Source organism: Mixophyes fleayi, chromosome 4 (assembly GCF_038048845.1).
Source record: "Mixophyes fleayi isolate aMixFle1 chromosome 4, aMixFle1.hap1, whole genome shotgun sequence".
NCBI classification, from domain to species: domain Eukaryota; kingdom Metazoa; phylum Chordata; class Amphibia; order Anura; family Limnodynastidae; genus Mixophyes; species Mixophyes fleayi.
The window spans coordinates 219,316,116-219,336,339 of NC_134405.1; the positions used below are offsets into that span (position 1 = coordinate 219,316,116).

General features: G+C 41.1%; 1 protein-coding gene across 6 annotated transcripts in view; it reads right to left on the bottom strand.

Annotated features, from left to right (window-relative positions):
* The window catches only part of PPFIA2 (PPFI scaffold protein A2), a 367,242-nt gene that overhangs the window by 4,708 nt on the left and 342,310 nt on the right, over positions 1-20,224 (bottom strand). For 3 of the 6 annotated variants that reach the window (XM_075209359.1, XM_075209356.1, XM_075209361.1), the window contains 3 exons: positions 18,754-18,822; positions 17,876-18,035; positions 15,459-15,555 (listed from right to left, as the gene is read on the bottom strand). In XM_075209359.1, the coding sequence (XP_075065460.1) occupies positions 15,494-15,555; positions 17,876-18,035; positions 18,754-18,822 (291 nt within the window). In that variant the 3' untranslated portion in view covers positions 15,459-15,493. The remainder of the gene's footprint in view (positions 1-15,458; positions 15,556-17,875; positions 18,036-18,753; positions 18,823-20,224) is intronic. The other 3 variants (XM_075209360.1, XM_075209357.1, XM_075209358.1) reach the window with 2 other exon arrangements.

The following is a 20,224-nucleotide window of genomic DNA, read 5'->3' on the forward strand; positions in this document are numbered from 1 at the left end:
TGTCACACATACATAGTGCCCCTCATGTCACACATACATAGTGCCCCTCATGTCACACATACATAGTGCCCCTCATGTCACACATCATCTTCCCATATTCCCTATAACTTTTTTTACCTGTAGTGGAACTCGTCCTTTCCCTGTAGCACACGCCCGCCGCTGACCACCCTCATCTGACAGGAACAGCTACTATCATTAGTCAGCAGCTCCCACCCCACTCAGCAACAGGCAGCCTTGCGATTGGTTGCCTGTTGCTCCCCGACGATCATGGACCAGCCCCTACAAAATACCAAAGCCCACAGCGGGCAGCTCTCCCTGGCGCCTGTAATTAGAAGGCTGGTCTCTGAAGAGATGCCAGACTCCGATCAGCTCCACGTGCGCCCCCCCCCCCCCCCCGTAATCCGGCTATGTCCCCGCCGCCGTCGCAGCAAGTGTTAGTCTGTTCTATAAGCTCCGCCCTAAGAACGGAGGGGGCGGAGCTTAATCGCAGCGGGGCCTACCGGTGGTTAGACCGGCTGCCCGGCAGGCCAGTCCGAGGCTGGATACAAGCCAGGGTTAATTTAGAGAAGTGATGGACTAGATCAGTGCTTACCAAACTCAGTCCTCAGGACCCCTAACAGTGCAGGTTTCCCAGGTCACAAGTGACATAATTATACCACCTGTGGATCTTTCAAAATGTGTCAGTCAGTAATGATTACACCTGTGCTCCAGCAAAGACATATGGAAAACATGCACTGTTAGGGGTACTTGACTGTGTTTGGGAAACACTGGACTAGATGAAGAAGTTTTTTGTTACCAGAGGGGATATCTATGCACATCACGGTATGAAAAAATGTACAGCTATAAAGCACATATGGGATTAGATATCATCATCATCATTTATGATTCCGTCGGGCTTTACAATTGGGAACAAACGTTAATAAAACCATACTGGGTATTACATACAGACAGAGAGGTAAGAGCAAGCTTACAGTCTATGGGACAATGGGAGTTTGAAACACAAGGGCACGTGCTACATCATATTGCACATTGGACCAGCTAGAATGCAAAGGTAAAAAGTATTGAGTGGGCTGTGTGCTCAGTCACACAACAATGTTGGTCAGAGGGTTGTTGTCTTGTGTTAGCTGTGTAGTGGGCGGTAATAGGGGAACCTAGGGAGATTAAGAGAGTGGTAGAGGAAAATTATAAGCTTGTCTGGAGAGGTGGGTATTCAAAGAATGCTTGAAGGTTTGTAGACCAGAGGAAAGTCTTACTGTGCAAGGGAGATATGGATGATTTACCTGGACCATCTATGTATACGTCTGGTGAATCCATGGAAGAATATGGTAAAACTAAAGGGGAATACAGGTATTTTTTTCATGACATAGCAGATATTTTACTTAAATCAATGAGGCCAAGGGAATTCAAGCTATTCCATTGCACATAGTGGTTAAAGATCAATCGGAGAGGTGTCTGTTGAATCCTAAGATTGGAGAGAATGTATAATTTCTCAGATAGTGAAGCAGAAAAATGGGATGTTGTGCCTAAAGTTGATGCAATTTTGGTGAATCAGCCAAGACTACCATTACGTTAGAAGATAGAGGAATCTTAAAGGACTCCATGGATAGGAAAATGTAAAAAATATTTTAAGAGATAATATATTTTTGCAGGTACAGCGGTCAAATCAGGGATAGCAGCAGCCTCTGTTTCAAGGTTGCTAAGAATTTGGTTGAAAGCGAAGCTTTATGTACGGAGACTCATGACAAAATGAATAGAGATTTATTTTACTGAACAGTATGAAGACAATGGAAAAATGTATCTCTTTTCTTTGTGAAGCTTTCCTAGATATGGTGACTCAGCAAGGTATATAGCTTCAACCGTGATGCTGAGAATGCTTAGGATACTGCCTTGGACGACTGAGGCTTCTTCTAAAAATAGGCTGGTTATGGCACCTTTTTAAGGATCCTTATTGTTCAGAGACAAAGTGGACTTTATGATCCAAAAGTTAACTGGAGGAAAATTGCTTCCCTAACCACAGAATTTGATGAGCCCATTGACACTGTATCAACAGTTTACAGAGGTAAGATGATCTAGGTCTAGTGGACACTACCTTAGAGGGCCAGGAATAAATGGACCTTAAAAGGACTGAGTACGAGAGGCAATGAAAGGAAATTTAGACCTAATGACTCATGGGGTACTCCGCTCCCAGAGTCAGTGTATAGGGCAGGATATCATAGTTTTTGTTTATTTTTTACTGATTCTGGGATAAGATATATTGTAGTCACAGGTTACAAGATAGATTTCAGACAGAGCAATTATTTTTTTTTTTTTTTTTTTAATAAGGTCCAGGCCTCCAACAAGCCAGAACTCTCAGACGAACTCGCTGGCAGCTCTCACGTCCCAGGCCAGTAATTCCACATAAGTCTAAAGATAATCCCATAACTGAACAATTGAGTTACTTTTTTGTAGTTTTGTTATGCATTCAATATTTTTGATATTTCAACTGGTAATCCCGGAGATCTTTACTAGTGTAAACAAGGTTTGATCAACCCTGACCACAGAATTTTAAATTGGTTTTTAGTGGTGTCATTTTATGTATTTTCCCTGTTACATCTAATTGGGGAGGATTGCAACATCTCTTTATAACTGCTTGACCTTTTGTTTTTCCTTTTATTTATATCATATTTCTTTTTTGTATTATTTGTGTGCCATTTCAAATGTTTTCTTTCCCTCGTTTGATAGTACTAGATATTTTTTTTTTAATCACAGTTGCAGTTCCTAGGTCTATATATAGACCAAGTGACTGTTTCAGAAGAAAGGATAGTCTTGGTAGTTTGAGAATCATTCTCTTACCACAAAGATCCTAAGGGTGTCTTGACAAGACCTTGGAAATTTCCCTCTTATTCAAATAGTTCTGACAAAGATAAAGGAAGAAGTATACGTGATAGCAATTTTCTCCTCCTGGCCCCAACAACCATGGTTTTCTATAGCCTGGGAAATGTTTCTAGAACCACCATGACCTCTACCATTAGGCACGAATCTCCTGTACCAAGGAACAGTGTTGCATCGGAAGCTGAGTACACTCTCCTTGTTGGGGTGGAGATTGAGTGGACATTGCTCAAAAACAAAGGAATCTTAAATCAAGTAATTGCAGTTCTGTTACAAATCAGGAAACAAAATTCTCAAATCCTCCATTATAAAATCTTTAAAAAATGTGTTTACTAGTGTAAACAAGGTTTCATCAACCCTCTGACATGAAGTATTCTCCAAATAAGATATTTCTTATAGGAAGGCCTAAATAAGGGCCTGGTGCTGAAGACCCTGAAAGTTCAAGTTTCAGCATTAAGGGTCCTTCTGCATACAGGATTACCATTGGAGGAATTAATAAAACGTTTCTTCAAAGCAGATAAGAGGATGCGACCATACATTAGGCCATTTATAACACTGTAGGATCCCAATCTCATTCCAGACTTCTTATTAAGAGAACCATATGAGCCTCTACAAAAAAAAAATTACTCTTAAATGGCTTACCCTTAAGGTGTTGTTTTTGGTGGCAATTACGTCTGGTAGACAAATAGGAGAAATACATGCATTATGGTATAAGGAAACATTTTTAAATGTTTTTCCTGACAGAGTAATATCTAGGCATAAATCCTCAAAGATTTGTCCTTAAGTAGTGTCTGATTTTCATATGAATCAGGTAATCATATTGCCAGCATTTTGCTCACAAGCAGAGAATGAAGAGAAGCGTCTATATACATTTAGATGTGGTAAGAGCGAGCTCCACTTATCTTCAGAGAATAAAAAAAACTGATCAGCTACTTGTATTGCATTCTGGGGCATGACCAGGACATGCCCCCTCAAAAGATACCCTTCCAAGATGGAACTTTGAGGTCATCATACTGACTAATAAGTGACTATGTCTAGAGGTGCCAAAAATTGTAAAGGCACACTAAACTAGAGCAGTGGCAACTTCTTGGGCTCACAGAGCACAAGTATCACCAATAGAAATTTGTAAAGCAACAAGATGGTCTACAATCCACACCTTACATTATGTGATAGAAGTCCCATCAGTAACTGAAGGAGCATTCTTCAGCCTTGAGATCAATAACTAATGCATGGGTACATCCCATTGGTTAGGACTGCCAGGAAGTCTAAAGAGGAAATAGGTAAATTATGTTGACCTGTTTATTTCCTCGAAGGTCTGCATGGCAGCCCTAATATTTATACCCTTGCTGTGTATTATATATTTTATAAGTAGCTTGGGAAGAGGATTAGTTAAATTATATAGCCTTAGGTGTTCTTGTTTTCCTTATTATGTTCCACTGAGTAGGATGTTAACCCACGGAGGCCTTTGAAGAAATAAAATTAACAGTTTAATAATAATTGCCTATTTCATAAGTATAAAAGGTGAAGTCTTAAAATATTACTAGGGCTAGTTGCTGGGGACCCAACAAAATAGCAAATCGTGATAACAGTGGTTGTCATTTTATGAAATGGCTATTATGTACTTATAAAGATTGTAGTAATACATCATAACTTTAGTTAACTGGACTGTTTAATGTGATGTTACATTTATTTTCTAACAACCTGTTGGTGGGTTGATCATGTGAATCTTGCATTGACTGGCTCATACTCTCCTAGCTAATGTAAATACATTTTTAAATTGTGTTGGAAACAAGGGCAGCACTTGTTCCATTACTGGAAGTCTGACTGATTTAAGCATCTATAATCACTGACAGCATGTGGTGCATTTCACTAGGGTGAGAGCTGTATTGCACAAGTCGCAAGAATGCTGTGTGTGTGTTATATATTGGGCACTAACCAGGCTCGTCATTGAATATTGGTCAGATGGGGTTGCATTTATATTTGACTATAGTTGGAAATATTTCAATAATGCATTGAATTGGCTATTTAGTACCACAAGCACAAGTTTTTGACCACACTTTGGGCACAAACTATGTGACAACAGTATGTTTACAAATGTGTGTATGGGCACAATATGTGAAGTCACTGCTGCACACATTGCTAAAAGGTCATGTTTTAGAGGCATGTAAAAACTAAGGGTCCAGTACACACAACCATTTTTAAACACAAGCACCCTATGTGCGCGTGCTGCAAACAATGAAGGTGCTTGATAACAATCAAAATCACTCTGCAATCGAGATCATAATATCCTTTTTATTATTTAACTAAGACTTTGACTTTGATCGGTCCCTGACTGATCCGTTCTATAGATAGCCAGCCAAGGTTGCCAGGTATTTTGAAATTTAATGGGTTTATCATTGATCATACTAGTAATATGTTCACAACGATAAGTCTGCCAAATTCTGCTTATGATTTCAGTTAAAATGGGAGGTTCTGCTTTTTTCCAGTTTGCTGCCACTGCAGTTTTAGCTGCGTTAAGAATATGGCCCATAAGCGCTGCCGTTTGTTTACTAGTATCAGGTTCAGTTCTATGTAGGAGTGTGTAAGAAGGGCAAGGGGGTAATTGTAGCTTAGTGACTCTGTGTATTAGATTATGAACTTTTTGCCAGAATCCCACCATCTTAGGGCATGACCACCATATGTGATGGAAGGAGCCCTCTTGCCCACAGTTCCTCCAACATAAGTTAGAAGAATCGGGATAAATGGCTTTTAGGCAAGTGGGGACCAAATACCACCTATACAACAATTTATAAGCGTTCTCCTTAGTCTTCACACATATAGAGCTCTTGGCGACACGTGTTCTGATCCTAAGCCCATTCCTCCACCTCTAATACCTCCCCAAGGTCTTCCTCCCACTTAAGCTCATACCGATCCTTGTCAGGTTGACGGAATGCCACCAGGATGCTGTAAAATGTCGAGATTAAGCCAGTAGGGAGGGATTTCTTTACGCAAAAGGTTTCTAAGGGTGTAAGGTAGTAAATGGTCTTAAATGCTGGAATTGAATGATACAGGTGTCTTAGCTGTAGGTATTGGTAAAACCGGTTATGTGGGATACCGTGACGACGTTGGAGGTCGCAAACTCAAGAAAGATACTTAAGCGGGCTATGTCTCTTAAAAACCTGAATCCACATGAAGACCAGAGCTGATAGAAGGATTGTTGTTGACCAGGGGAGAAATCAGGGTTATTCCATAATGGAAACATAATTTCATGGTGCGTTACCAAGTGAAATGTTCAGGTACAGTAGTCCCATATCTGGAGTGAGAAATGGGTAGTAGGTGGGAGTGAGGAGAGGGGCGGTCGGTGTTTGATCGAGATCCATAAAAGGGTGTAAGGCGAGAGAATATGCATAAGGTTGGCCTCTATGTCAACCCATAACCTCGTGCCAAGAGGAGAATGGAACAGGACTAATTGAGTTAGGTGTGCTGCGATGTAGTACTTAGAAATATTTGGGAGGCCCACCCCTCCTTCCGAGGTTCGACGATAAAGCACGCGGACTTGTACGCGAGGCCGTTTCCCCGCCCAAATGAATCGGGAGACCTGCTTCTGTAAGGTCTTTAGGGCAAGTGAAGGGACTTGAATAGGTAACGCCTGAAATAGATAAAGGATTCGTGGTAGTAAATTCATTTTAACCGCCGCTATGTGACCTAGCCACGAGATATATAAGTTGTCCCATTTCTCGAGATCTCTTTTAAGTATATTCAAGAGCCGGGGGAAGTTGGCCGCATAGAGCTGATCATATTGTCTCGTTAAGTAGATCCCCAGAAATTCAAGTTTATCCGGTTGCCATCTGAAGGACGATTGACGTTTGAGGGAATCTAATAAATGAGGAGATATATTAAGGGGAAGGATTTCAGATTTATCCATGTTAATTTTAAAGTTAGAGACTTCTCCGTATTTGTCTAGCTCTTTCTGTAAAGGGGGAAGAGAATCGAGAGGGTTGGTGATTGTCAATAAAATATCATCCGCGTACATGGAGATTTTATAGTCATTTACATCCGTCTGAATCCCTACTATCTTTGGGTTATTGCGAATTCGGGATGCTAGTGGCTCCATTGTTAGAGCAAATAGCAAAGGGGAAAGTGGGCAGCCCTCACTGGTACCATTCGCTATCTGAAATGGTTGCGATGCAGCGCCATTAGCCCACACTGCTGCCGTGGGGTTATGGTATAGAGAGGCTAGTGTACACATTAATTGTCCTCTGAATCCCATTTTTTTGAGGGTAGCTCTCATGAAAGACCATGACACCCTGTCGAAAGCCTTTTCCGCGTCAAGAGACACCACCAAGGCGGGGGTTTGTGACTGGTTAGCAGCCTCAATTAGGGCAATTGCACGCCTCGTGTTGTCTGTTCCCTGGCGGGCTGGAATAAAGCCCACCTGATCAGGATGGACCAGCGCGGGTATCACTCGAGCTAATCTGTTCGCTAATATCTTGGCAAATAGCTTTAGATCTACATTCAGGAGAGATATTGGTCGGTAGCTCTCACAGTGGCTAGGATCTCGCCCATCTTTGGCAATGACAATAATGTCCGCCCTGGTGGTGTCCCTTTCAAATTTTTTACCATTCAAGATTCCATTGGAAAGGGAAACTAGCATAGGTGCCAGTTCAGCTCTAAACTTTATATAATATAATCCTGTAAGGCCATCTGAACCCGGTGCTGCTGAATTTCTATGGGATTTAATGGTTATTTTAACCTCCTTTGTTGTAATATCAGCATTTAGTATTGCTATTTGTGCTTCTGTTAGACGAGAAAGAGAACATGTTCGGAGGTATTCAACAGTTCATGTATGCCTAGCAACTAGAGGATCTTCAGCCACAGGGAGGTTATATAATGTATTATAATAAGTTCTAAATCTATCCGCTATGGCCTGTGGGTCGTATAATAGTTGTTGTGTCTGATCCCTAATAGCGACAATGCGGTTACGGGTACGTTGATTCTGAAGCCTACGAGCCAGTAGTGTGTCGGCCTTGTCACCCTTTTCATAGAAACGCTGCTGGAGCCATTGAAGGGTCTTAGCAGCCTTCGCGGAGAGTAGTTTGCTTAATTGTCCTTTCAGAGCCAGTATTTTAAGGTAAGTTGTATGTTTAGGATACTTCTGGTGTCGAAGAGTGAGTGTTTGTATTTGGGACTCTAATTTAATGACTGCCTGTCTATGCTTTTTTTTCTCGTATGCGGCTAGGCTAATCAGTCGGCCTCTGATAGTTGCTTTATGAGCTTCCCATCTTATGGCGGGGTTAGTTTGATCCTGATTGTTGTCTGCTTGACAATCATCTAAGGCTTGTCATATTGTGTTAACATTATCCTGTTTTAAGAACAGGTGCTCGTTTAATCTCCACCTAATACATGGGATGCAAGTTGGCAAAATGTCAAGTCGCAAAGTCACGGCTGAGTGGTCAGACCATGGAACTGGCGAGGTAGAGGCTGATTTCAGATGCTATGTCGTCTGAGCGTCTACAAAAAGCATATCTATTCTGGAGTAAGTACCATGCGGTACAGAGTAGTGTGTGAAGGTTTTATCACTGGAGTAAAGTACTCTCCATGTATCGTATAGGTTAGCCTGAGTAAGTAAGGATTGTACTTTTACTCCCTCATCAGTAGTGCGACTGCCACTTTGCGGTGATTGTGATCGGTCTAACCGAGTGTTTAAGACTGTATTAAAGTCTCCACCCATGATTACTCTTCCCGCCCCAAGCTGTGAGAGTCTGGCAAAGAAGTGAATAAAGAATGTCTTCTGGGAAGTGTTGGGCGCATATAATGTAGCTAGAGTTATGGGAGTATGTGAAAGAGAGCCTTTGAGAATGATAAATCGTCCTTGGGGATCTATATAGCTGGATTCTATTGTTAGGGGAAGGGTATGATGACGTAGGATTGATGTACCTTTGACCTTTTGAGAGGAGGTAGAGTAAAATACCTGAGGGTATTGTTTACATTGTAAATTTGGGTGAGTATGCTTAAAATGTGTCTCTTGGAGCATTACAATTTGCGGGGAGTGTCGTTTTAAGTACTGGATCAATATCGTGCGCTTTTGTGGGGTACTGAGACCATTAACATTAATGGTCATAACTGAAAAAGTCATGGTTGGTACCAATAGTAGTCAGACCATAGTCGATTACAGTAAAGCAGTTGGGGGGGCAAGGTGCCAGGCTGAGGGGGAGGGGCAAAGAAGGAATAGGACAAGGGTAAAGTGGGTTTGAAAACATGGGTACAAGGGAGAGGACAACTTGACTGGCAAGAGTTGTCTTCCATAAATTGAAACCAGTACATCCTGTGTGCTTGGGGAGTGTGGGGGGTGGTCATGTTGCAAGCGGGACACTTGCTAGGGGGAATCCCGACAGAGTGACTAACCAACTTAAGTCATGCAAACGCAATACACATTCTAGTGTGTAAGTTGGAGAGGGTTATACATTCTAGTAACAACTGAATACTTAACAAAATAGAGTCCAGCATCATATTTAGATATCTACCAAAGTCTAACAATTGACACTAAGTGGACCGGTTTTTTTTGAGGAGGGGGACTAGGGGAAATTTCGGTCTATCTGTTATCAACCCATCCTCTGATGACTATCCTGAGAGTCTATCTCGTATCATCTACAGGGCAATCAATGAGTTGCTAAAAGGCTCAAATATAAAATTATTCTCTTAAACAAGCTATATAATCTTTCATAAAAACTTAACACATACAATGATAAATTATATTATCAAAACATTCTAACTATTTTGAAAACAAGGTTGTCAAATGTAGCTGGGTTATTTCTATGGGTAAAGGGATGTGTTTAAGTCAAACAGTGTGTGATCCACACAGATGTGCCCCATAGTAAGCAATAACATTTGATTTAACTTGTCACCTTAACCCTCTTACCTCTCAGTTGGTTATATCACTGGTGCTAAGAATGATTATTGTTGAAGCAGTACATAAGTACCAGGGTAGTGAGTATGCTGTGACATTGAATGTCCTTTACAAATTATTCCAAACAGACTTTGTATGACACTTTACTCAAAGTAAGCTCTTATCTGTGGAGGTCTGGAGCTGACACTGATAATAGTGTTTGAGTTTTTGTTTTACCCATTTGGCAATCAATGCTGAACACAAACCTATTACAGAGATGCTAGCACAGAGTGCCATTACACAGAAATATGCCTTACGGGACACTTAGGGTTGCAAATCTGTACAAATTTAACCCATTTTTTAAGTTTACTGATTATGTTTCAATGGTTTTTGAATATAGACACTAAATTACAGAGTAGTCTCAGTCAGCGCAGAAGAGCACTGTTGAACATATGAATGGCAAACACAGGAAATCCTAATTCTGTATTTCTCACAAAACTGAACACATTTTTCGTAGTGTGTACGGCTTGGTACACATTTATCAGTCCAAACACCCGATAAATGACCGCCTAGTCCGGCGGTTCCCAAAGTGTGCACCGCAGCTCCCAGGGGTGCCGCGGCGCTGTCACTGTGGTGCCGCGGGCCAGACATATAAAAAAAAAAAAGAACACATAAACTTACCAATCCGCCGGGCGCCGGGACCCAGCAGCCTCCTCTCCCCGCAGCTTGTTACTGACGTCGATATTCAGTGACAGCTGCTGTGGAGAGAGGAGGCTGCTGGGTCCTAGCACCGCGCGGATTGGTAAGTTTATGTGTTCTTTTTTTTTTATATGTCTGGCCCGCGACAGAGGAGTGACAGGGATCGTGGCAGCGGAGGGTGACAGCAGGGCAGAGTGAGTGTGACAGCAGGGGCAGAGTGAGTGTTGCAGCAGGGGCAGAGTGAGAGTGACAGCAGGGGCAGAGTGAGAGTGACAGCAGGGGCAGAGTGAGAGTGACAGCAGGGGCAGTGGAGGGGGGCACAGCGTGAGAGGGGCAGTGGAGGGGGGCACAGCGTGAGAGGGGCAGTGGAGGGGGACACAGCGTGAGAGGGGCAGTGGAGGGGGACACAGCGTGAGAGGGGCAGTGGAGGGGGACACAGCGTGAGAGGGGCAGTGGAGGGGGACACAGCGTGAGAGGGGCAGTGGAGGGGGACACAGCGTGAGAGGGGCAGTGGAGGGGGACACAGCGTGAGAGGGCAGAGGAGGAGGGGACACAGCGTGAGAGGGCAGAGGAGGAGGGGACAGCGTGACAGAGGGCAGAGGGGGCAGTGTGAGAGAGGGCAGTGTGTCTGGATGCAGAGGGGACAGAGTGCCTGAGGGCAGAGTGTCTGGATGCAGAGGGGGCATTTTTGCATACAACTAAATAAGTATTTCTGTCCTGACCTAAATACTTATTACAATTTTTTGACCCAACTACTTCTAAAACAGGACTGCTCAATAACTATTTTGGAGGGGTGCCTTGAAAAAATTTGGAGACTCTAAGGGTGCCGCGAACTGCAAAAGTTTGGGAACCACTGGTCTAGTCTGATATCGCACTAGTGTGTATACTTACACGATGAACGAGTGGCGATTCAAAGTACCAATCATCATTTCATTTGATTGCTTGTTCTGTTTAAAAATCTCAGTCAAACCACCTTCTGATCCTGCAGTGTGTATTCACTCACAAGACTGTCAGCAATAGTGGATCTCGGTGTGACAGGTCTCATCCACCTTGTCTGTCTGCTGCTGATATAGTCTCACTGTCTTCATCACCTTAGTATATTTTCTTAGCCGTTACAACATGTTATAGAAGCAGGGATGTCTGATATAATGTTACTGTGCAGTTATTCTTTCACTTCCTCTGTACGTTACCCCTTAATGGGCCATTGCCAGATGTGCATGTTTCATTCAGAAAAATCTCTGATGTGTGAGCCTGCCAGGCTTGCTCAATGCACTGTTATAACCAGAGTGACAGCTGTCCTCTGCAAAGAGATATGAATGTGGGTCTTTGTTTGAGCGCAGCTTGATGTATATGAATGCCTCAGCCTGGTACCAGATGTAGTGTGACCTGATGGTGTAGTTTTGTTAGCCAGGCATGTGGTGATCTAATCTGATCTGTCTGACACAGGAGAGGAGACTGCAACACGTATTCTGAGCATTGGGGTGCAGGATATGGGGAACAGAGCAGATGACAGACAGCGCTGTGATACGGGAGCTGGGGAACAGGGAGGTGTTTCTGCAGTGGCTGACATTGGGTGCACTGATGTAGATGAATTGTCAGTGTCCTGTTGAACTTACAAAGTTTGGTTACTATGTATGTAGCAGTATTATTACCTGGTTCTATGCTAGATTGTCAATCAAGACAGGAGCTGCTGTCATCAATTCAGCCGATGGTTTTGATAGATGAAGAGCACAGATGTGAAGGTAATCACGTACACGTGAATGGGCAGACTCATTGGAACTTCGGTCATTCGTAAAATCGTTAGAGATAACAAATTGGTTGAAAGCTTTTGTAGTGTGCACCTAGCCTAAAACCCCCTTTGGTCCAAAACAAACTGAATTCTCTATGGATTCAGCAAGGTGCTGAAAACATTCCTTAGAGATTCTGGTCCATGTTGAAATGATGGTATGAAACAGCTGCTGCACATTTATGTTTTGAATCTCCCTCTCCACCACATCCCAAAGGTGCTATATTGGATTGAGATCTGGTGACAGTGGAGGCCATTGAAGCACACTAAATTCATTGTCCTGCTTTTCCAACTAGCTTGAGATAGTGAATTAGCCTGTTGGAAGTAGCCATTAGAAGATGGGTAGACTCTGGCTGCAGAGGGGTCCACATTGTTAAATGCAAGAGCCTACCTGAATATTGTTGGAATAAAAAGCTTGATGGGTATTAAGGAACTTAAAATGTGCCAAGGAAACATTCCCTACATTACCACCACCCACCTGCACAGTTAATACAAGGCAGGATGGGTTCATAGATTTATGTTGGTTAGGTCAAATCCTGACCCTAACATCTGTATGTCACAGTAGAAGTAGAGATTTGTCAGAACAGGCAACGTTTTCCAATCTGCAACTGCCTAGTTGTGGTGAGCCAGTGTCAGGGTCCTATTCTAAGCTAACAGGCGTTGGATCCAGTGTGATCTGCTGCTGCTGAAGCTCATCCACTTTAAGGTTTCATGTGCTGTATTTTCAGAGATGCACTTCTATATACAAATGGTATAACGCATGTGTATTTGAGTTACTGGACACTCTCCTCTGATCTTTCTCTAACCAAGCATTTTTGCCCACAGGACTGACGCTCACTGGATGTTTTTTTGTTTTTCACACCATTCTCTGTAAACTCTGGAGACTGTTGTGTGTGATAATCCGAGGAGATCAGCAACTTCTGAAATACTCAGACCACCCCGTCTGATACTAACAACCATTCCAAGGTAAAGTGGCGTAGATCCCATTTCGTCCCCATTCTGGTGTTTGGTCTGAACAACAATTGATCATGTCTCTATGCTTTTATGCATTGAGTTTCTGCCACATAATTGTCTGATTAGATATTTGCATTAACAAGCAGGTGTACTGAATCAACCTTGACAGGATTGATGATGGCTGTTTTGCTTAGCCATACCTACTAATAACATCTCCTATTCTTTGCAAGATTGTGCAGAGGCTCAAGAGTGAGAACTTTCAGCTCAAGTGCTTCTGTGGAGAGGCTGATTGTGGTACATTACAGACAGAACTCAGATGTATTTGAGCACTTCAGAGCATGTGAATGGCCCTGATGACATCTTTCTAAGTGAATCTATTACTTAGGGTTACAAATGTATAAGAATATATATTCCAATTTTTTTTTTTTCTTAACTCAACTACTGACATTCAGCCAGGGCATGCCTATAATCAGGCGGACTGAGGCAGCAGACTTGGGAGGCAGTACTGCATAGAGCAGTGTTTCCCAAACTCAGTCCTCAGGTACTCCTAACAGTGCATGTTTTCCATATCTCCTTGCTTAAGCACAGGTGTAATCATTACTGACTGACACATTGTAATTATACCACTATGGATCTGTTACAATGTGTCAGTCAGTAATGGATACACCTGTGCTCCAGCAAGGAGATATGGAAAACATGCACTGTTAGGGGTACCTGAGGACTGAGTTTGGGAAACACTGGCATAGAGCATTTAAGGACTTTTTCAAATAAGTGTCATTAAAGCTAGCTCGCCTCAATTCTGTTTTGTTTTGTTTTGTTTTTATAGCTGATTGGGCAGAGACCATCTGTCACTTTAGAAACACTAGCACAGTACACATGAGTTCTATCCCCTTTCCCAATGTACTACCATATATGCTTTGGTGTGAATATTAAGTTACCCTCCATTAGCTAATAAAAAATCTAAATAGAGGAAAGATTAATTAAAGAGTGTCCACACATAGAACCAAAAATGCAAAATTTGGTGCTGCAAAAGTCATTGTGTTTTCTTCTCAGTAGCTTTAATAATAAATAGACATTTTATAGTGTACATATGAAAAAAATATATGTGATGGGAAGGACACCATTTCAGTAGGCACCTCAGGCACTGTAATGATTTGGTACCCAGCTGACTCTAACCCTACCGGATGATAAGGTCATTCTTCCTCAGATTCTACCTGCTTATGAGATGGAAGCACTGGCTCATTTCATTGTTAAACAGTGATTTCTGAAACATAGGCTGGAAACTGCCAGGAGCTCACAATAACCACTGATCTTGCTTACACAACTTTGCAGACTTGAATATTTACAACAGTGAAACACAAAGGTAATATCCAAAAAAATGTTCTATATATTTTCTGCATAGACATAAATCCACAGTAAAAGAGAACTGCAAAACAATTGAGCTAGTTCATTAGGTCCAGCCCTAAAGCTACTACCTGTATAGCTGCAGCCATTTTGAAAGGGATGTGAAACATAATTTACTTGTCTCCTCCTTCCCTGTGCTTCTTAACTTGTAGTTCCTCCAAGTGAACACTCACAGCTTACTCCCAAGCAGAGCCGCCTTCAGAAATCATGGGGCCCAGTACGGGCCCCCCTCCCCCGATGAGCGCTCCCCCGCAACACATACTTACCTGTGGGCCCGCTGTCTTTCAATCTGCTCTCTGTCACCGTGCTAGCCAGGCACCAGAATGCGATCGCAGGGGTGGAGGAATCATTCCCCCTGTGATCATATGATCTGCCTGTGATTCCTCCACCCCTGCGATCGCATTCTGGTGCCTGGCTGTCACTGTGACAACCAGGCTGAAGACAGAGTAGCGGAGAGCGGACTGCAAGACAGCGGGTCCACAGGTAAGTATGTGTTGCACTGGGCCCCCTGGTGAGCCCGGGCCCGGTACAACAGTACCCCCTGTACCCCCTTGATGGCGGCCCTGCTCCCAAGCATGCTCTCGAGAGCTTGCCTTGAACTCCAAACGTGTCGTCTTGACTGAACAGTAAATATAAAGTTTCAAGGAGGTAGAGGACTAACTTCTGAGTGTGCCTTTTTACTATGTATACTGTGTGTTTCTAGTAGTTGCCTGTGAAGTTCCGTTAAGCTTCTGAATGAAATATGGGTCAACAACTCAAAGAACAAAATGAAATCTTGGCATAATACATTTGTACATATATGAAGACATGATAAATTAATGTACCTCCCTTTTATTTTCTCTATGGAAGAAAAATGTGTGCAAAACTTAAAGGAATACTTACTGCAACTCAGTGCTTTGCTCTTTTTTTTAGTTTTGTCAACATGAGTATGTCCGGACTGTGGAGCTGTCTACTCTCTGCATTCCTGAAGGGGCAGCTGCTAATAAAATACAAGTGTTTCTTTAGTCGTTGGACATGAACTAAAATTTGCTTATCTGTTTTAATATCTCATATCAAATTTGTCTTCAAATTTTGTTAATAAAATAAGTAAAGTGGATAATTCCACTTTTTAAAAACCGCTTTAAGAAATTAAGCCCCCATGTACCTTAATGGTGCACATCCCTCCCCTTTACTACTTACGTAACATCTGCCACAGCAGAGCACATAAACTGCCTCTTCAGCCCACAAATATTCAATTCATATTATAATGTCAAACTGAAGCGGTTGGTTGATAAAGTGGTGGTGGTCAAGCCTAACACTGCAGCAATCTCTGCTCATCAGGTCCTCCTTGTGTTAAAGCCTGATCTCATGCAGGGTCCCCCTAGCACAGTCCACTAATATATGGGGATAATCAATTTTCTAAACAATGTTTTTAAAAAGTGGAATTATACTTTAAACCAGCAATCCCATATAGTTTTTTTCATTAAATAGCAGGTAAATAAATTTTAAGCATGCATCAGGTTATTTTTCTTAGATATCCTTCCACAAATCCTTAATGCCTTTTCAAAATTTGTCTACAGAGGACACAAGTATACGTGCTGTTCACATACACAGACTCAGCATGTACAGTGCAGACAGAGCTCAGGGAGACTTTCTAAAGTGTCTCTACTTACTACATCATGCACAATGTGACACTGGTTGCCATAGTAGTCACAGGACACTGGTAACTTGAAAATCATAAATAGCAACCTGAAGAAACAAACCAAGGAGAAATAGGAATACCAAGATTATTGTAGCCTTCCACAGTGACTTATGTTAAAAAAACAAACAAAAATAGTTTTAATTTGATTACTGCTTTAACTTAACAATAATTCACTGATGTAGAAGAAATGAGCAGAGTCTTTTACATACAGACTGTTACCTACCCAATGTCTTCAAATCTGCCGACATCTGTAAAGGATTGTGCATGTGATAAATCGCTCTCAAGAGGAGAATTTTCATATTAAGGTAACAATCCAGAAATGCTCCAGTATTATTTTAAGTTTGGTCAAACTCTGAAATGTCACAAGCAGGAAACTAAAAACTAGCTTGTAAAATATAATTTTTGCTGAGCATTAAATCAGTACCTGAATCTGAAATTTTCCTGAACACAGCATTCTTACCCACTGGTTGCTGTTTTGCATTGACAAAAAAATGCAAGTACAAATGCCAGTGAAACCAAATGTCAAACGCATTTAAATTATGGTTGTTAATATTTTTTACCCATGTTCAGATGGTCAGTGTTGGTCATCTAGGCTTCTCTAATGTGTTCACTTGTGGATACAAGTGAATGGAGTGAGCAGCACAACTGCAATGTCCCCAACATGGATAACATCACCAGTTTGCATGGGGTCATTGGGAAAAAAAAGTTTTTCCATTTTAGACCTAGTTACATGTGGTATACTGACTGCCATTTTGAACATTAGTACAAAGCCTTAGATCTGCAGAGGCTATAGCCATCCTGCTATTGGTTACTAGCCATGGAACAGTGGGGAACAGCGTTTGAAGGTGGTGGGGGTCCTAGGCCCTGGTTTCACATTTCTGTTACAGGGGAAGCGGCTACACTATAGTCAAGTAAAATTAAAGTGTAACAATTGCGATTAACGTAAAGATAAAAAAACCAATGCATTATAATGAGGGGTATAGCAGTGTACCCCGATTATATTAATTTAAAATATCCAGTTTCAACCTTTGCAGTTATGGTATAGAACAAAGCCAGTATAATTCTACATACATAAACATGATCTATTTGTATAAAATAAGCAATTATCTGGAAGAGCTTTATAGGGAAGAAATACCAAAATGGTCACATAGACATTTACTGTACACAGAACTCACTACATCTTAGAATTCATTCATTTTAAAATAGAGGGTTCATACCACAGCACAATGCTAAATATTTCCATGTAACTGTATTGAGCCAAATTAAGCAATTTTTTTTTTAATTATGTCACTAGTGACCTTAGTAACTTATTTTTTTTTTCTTTTACGTACAGCACTAGTAAGCTTAAGGTTGGTGAGATATAAACACAAAGGACAAAACATGTGAAACGATGCTGTATAGTGAGATGTGTGATAGATACGTTGCAAGATGTCTGTTTTGTAAATGCAGTTCATGCATATACTGTAATGTCTACTGCATGAAAAACATCACATCTTGATTGTGTTTTTATCCTGGAAACATTTAGTGTGTTATTTTGACATAATAATCCATTTAATGCAGTTATACACAAGTATATGTCTTATTGCTACATACAAAGCTTAAAAAAACAAAACACTACCATCTGTTGCCATTTTCCGTGAGTGCCCGGATGTTGTTGTTAATCTGAATCCTGCTGGCAGTGTTTCTGAAGATCCTGGCATCATGCTGATTCCATGGACCTCACGCGGTGGAAATTGCCTCCTCCAGGAGGGCCCACGTCTGAAGTTTTTGTCATCACTCTGGAAATACAAAGTGTTCCAAAATTGCACAGAAATAAACTACCATTCTACTAAATCAAACCGGGTGTTATTTGTGTATTTGCAAGAAATGTTATCGATTTATACGGAAATACAAAAATAACTCATAACTAGAGATATCTGGGATCCCAGAAATTCAAATCATACAGAATGTTCTTGCCCATTACACACAGCAAAAATAAAAAGTGGTTTTGAAAAGGTGACAATTTGTGCAATGTACAAGTACTAGTGGCAATGTATATTGGAACAAGTGAGCTTTGTACTGTATGGAAGAGTCATAGTGCATCCTCAATATAGCAATACATAATTCTGATTTTACATGTAAGGATTTTGAGATTAAAATCTCAGAATTCTAACTTTTGCCCTGTACAAAGGTGCTCTTTAGAAAATCTCAATCAACACTATTATCCATCTTTCTTGAGCTTAAGGAGAAAAAGTTGCTCAGATTTTGAAGCAGATTTACTCAACATTTGCTCCTAGATCTGAAGAATATAGTAAGTATGGTCACAGGAAATTGCACATAATTTGCAATCTAGTAAAACAAACCTACAGGGGCTGACTGGAATAATTAAAAAATATAAATATAAATTAACAAAGTATACTTATCTCACTGACAGAGCATGCTGGAAAATGTAGCACAGTTGTAGCAAGTTGTCTAACAGTGGTGTAGAACAATGATTTGGTAACAAAATTATTTTACCTCATCAAGACGTCTTTCAGTTCCAAGCGCCAGCAAATTATTGTATTCTCTTTCCAGGATCTGTCTTGCCTGCAAACAATTACATTTGTAAGAGTTTGTAATAATAGAAATCTCATATAATCAACTTATTGAAAGACTAAACAGTCAGCCTGTTACTTGTGATTTATCTACAATTCATATGCTTTTCATGCATTTTACAATTGCTATAAATTGCCAGCCGGCATCAATTGCAGAGTAAAACTGCATTAAAGAACATCCTTACAGAGTAAAGACCCAGAGCCATAACTTAAAATGTTAGCTATTGGGACAAGGAAGAAAACTGGCGCCCCCTCCATTTTAACCATATTCTAAAATATTCATAAACTAGGCCCCCCTTCGGCGATTACCCTCTCGCACAGCCCTAAGGTAGTTACAGCCTTGTCAAGACCACAGACACATAATAGAAAGTGAAAAACTATCATTTTACCAGATCTAATTCAGATGCATAGTTGTTGTTTAATAAAGGTAACAATTACAGTCAAGTCCAGAAATATTGGGACATCGACACAATTCTCGTATTTTCGGCTCTATACACCACCACAATGGATTTGAAATGAAAACAACAAGATGTGCTTTAACTGCAGACATTCAGCTTTAATTTGAGGGAATTTACATCCAAATCAGGTGAACAGTGTAGGAATTACAATGGATTCTATATGTGCCTCCCACTTTTTAAGGGACCAAAAGTAATGTCCATGAATTAGCTTTTGAGTTGATTGTCCCATGTGTGGGCTATTCCCTCGCTGTTTCATCATCAATTAAGCAGGTAAAAGGTCAGCAGTAACTAGCAGAACAGTCCCTCAGTCTGTGTACTCAATTCAAGCTCTCCTGTAGGGTGATCTTTGCAGAAACCTGTCTGCTATTGACTGATGACATCACACATTGGTCAATCCCCACAATGCCTTCTGGGTACTGGTAAATGCAAACAGTGAGCAGCACACATTCTACATTCATACGTCCCCTAGAGCACAAACATGCTATAACCTATACCCGTTCACCGTATTCTTTCATTTTTCAGGTACAAGATAAACTATGCACACACACACTTTGCAAATCAATTGTTTGGCATGAACTCTGAACAGAACCGCATTAAGCAAATTTCACAGAATTTTTTTGAGGTGCTAATCGATTCAACCAAAATGCTGTCATTCACTCCTTAACATCCAGATCAAACAATGAACCCAATCACACATCAAAATGTGCAGGGGAGGGCTGGAAACTTTTAGGGACTCAGCAGCCCCTGAATATGTTTCATCGATCATCCTATTGCAGTGTGAGAGCAGCTGAATTCACAAGTTTGACTGGTTTCTAAGGGTTACATGAAACATATTATTAAGTAGCCTTGCAGTGTAATATATATATATATATATATATATATATATATATATATATATATATATTTATATGACAATGATGTCACACATGCTGCAAT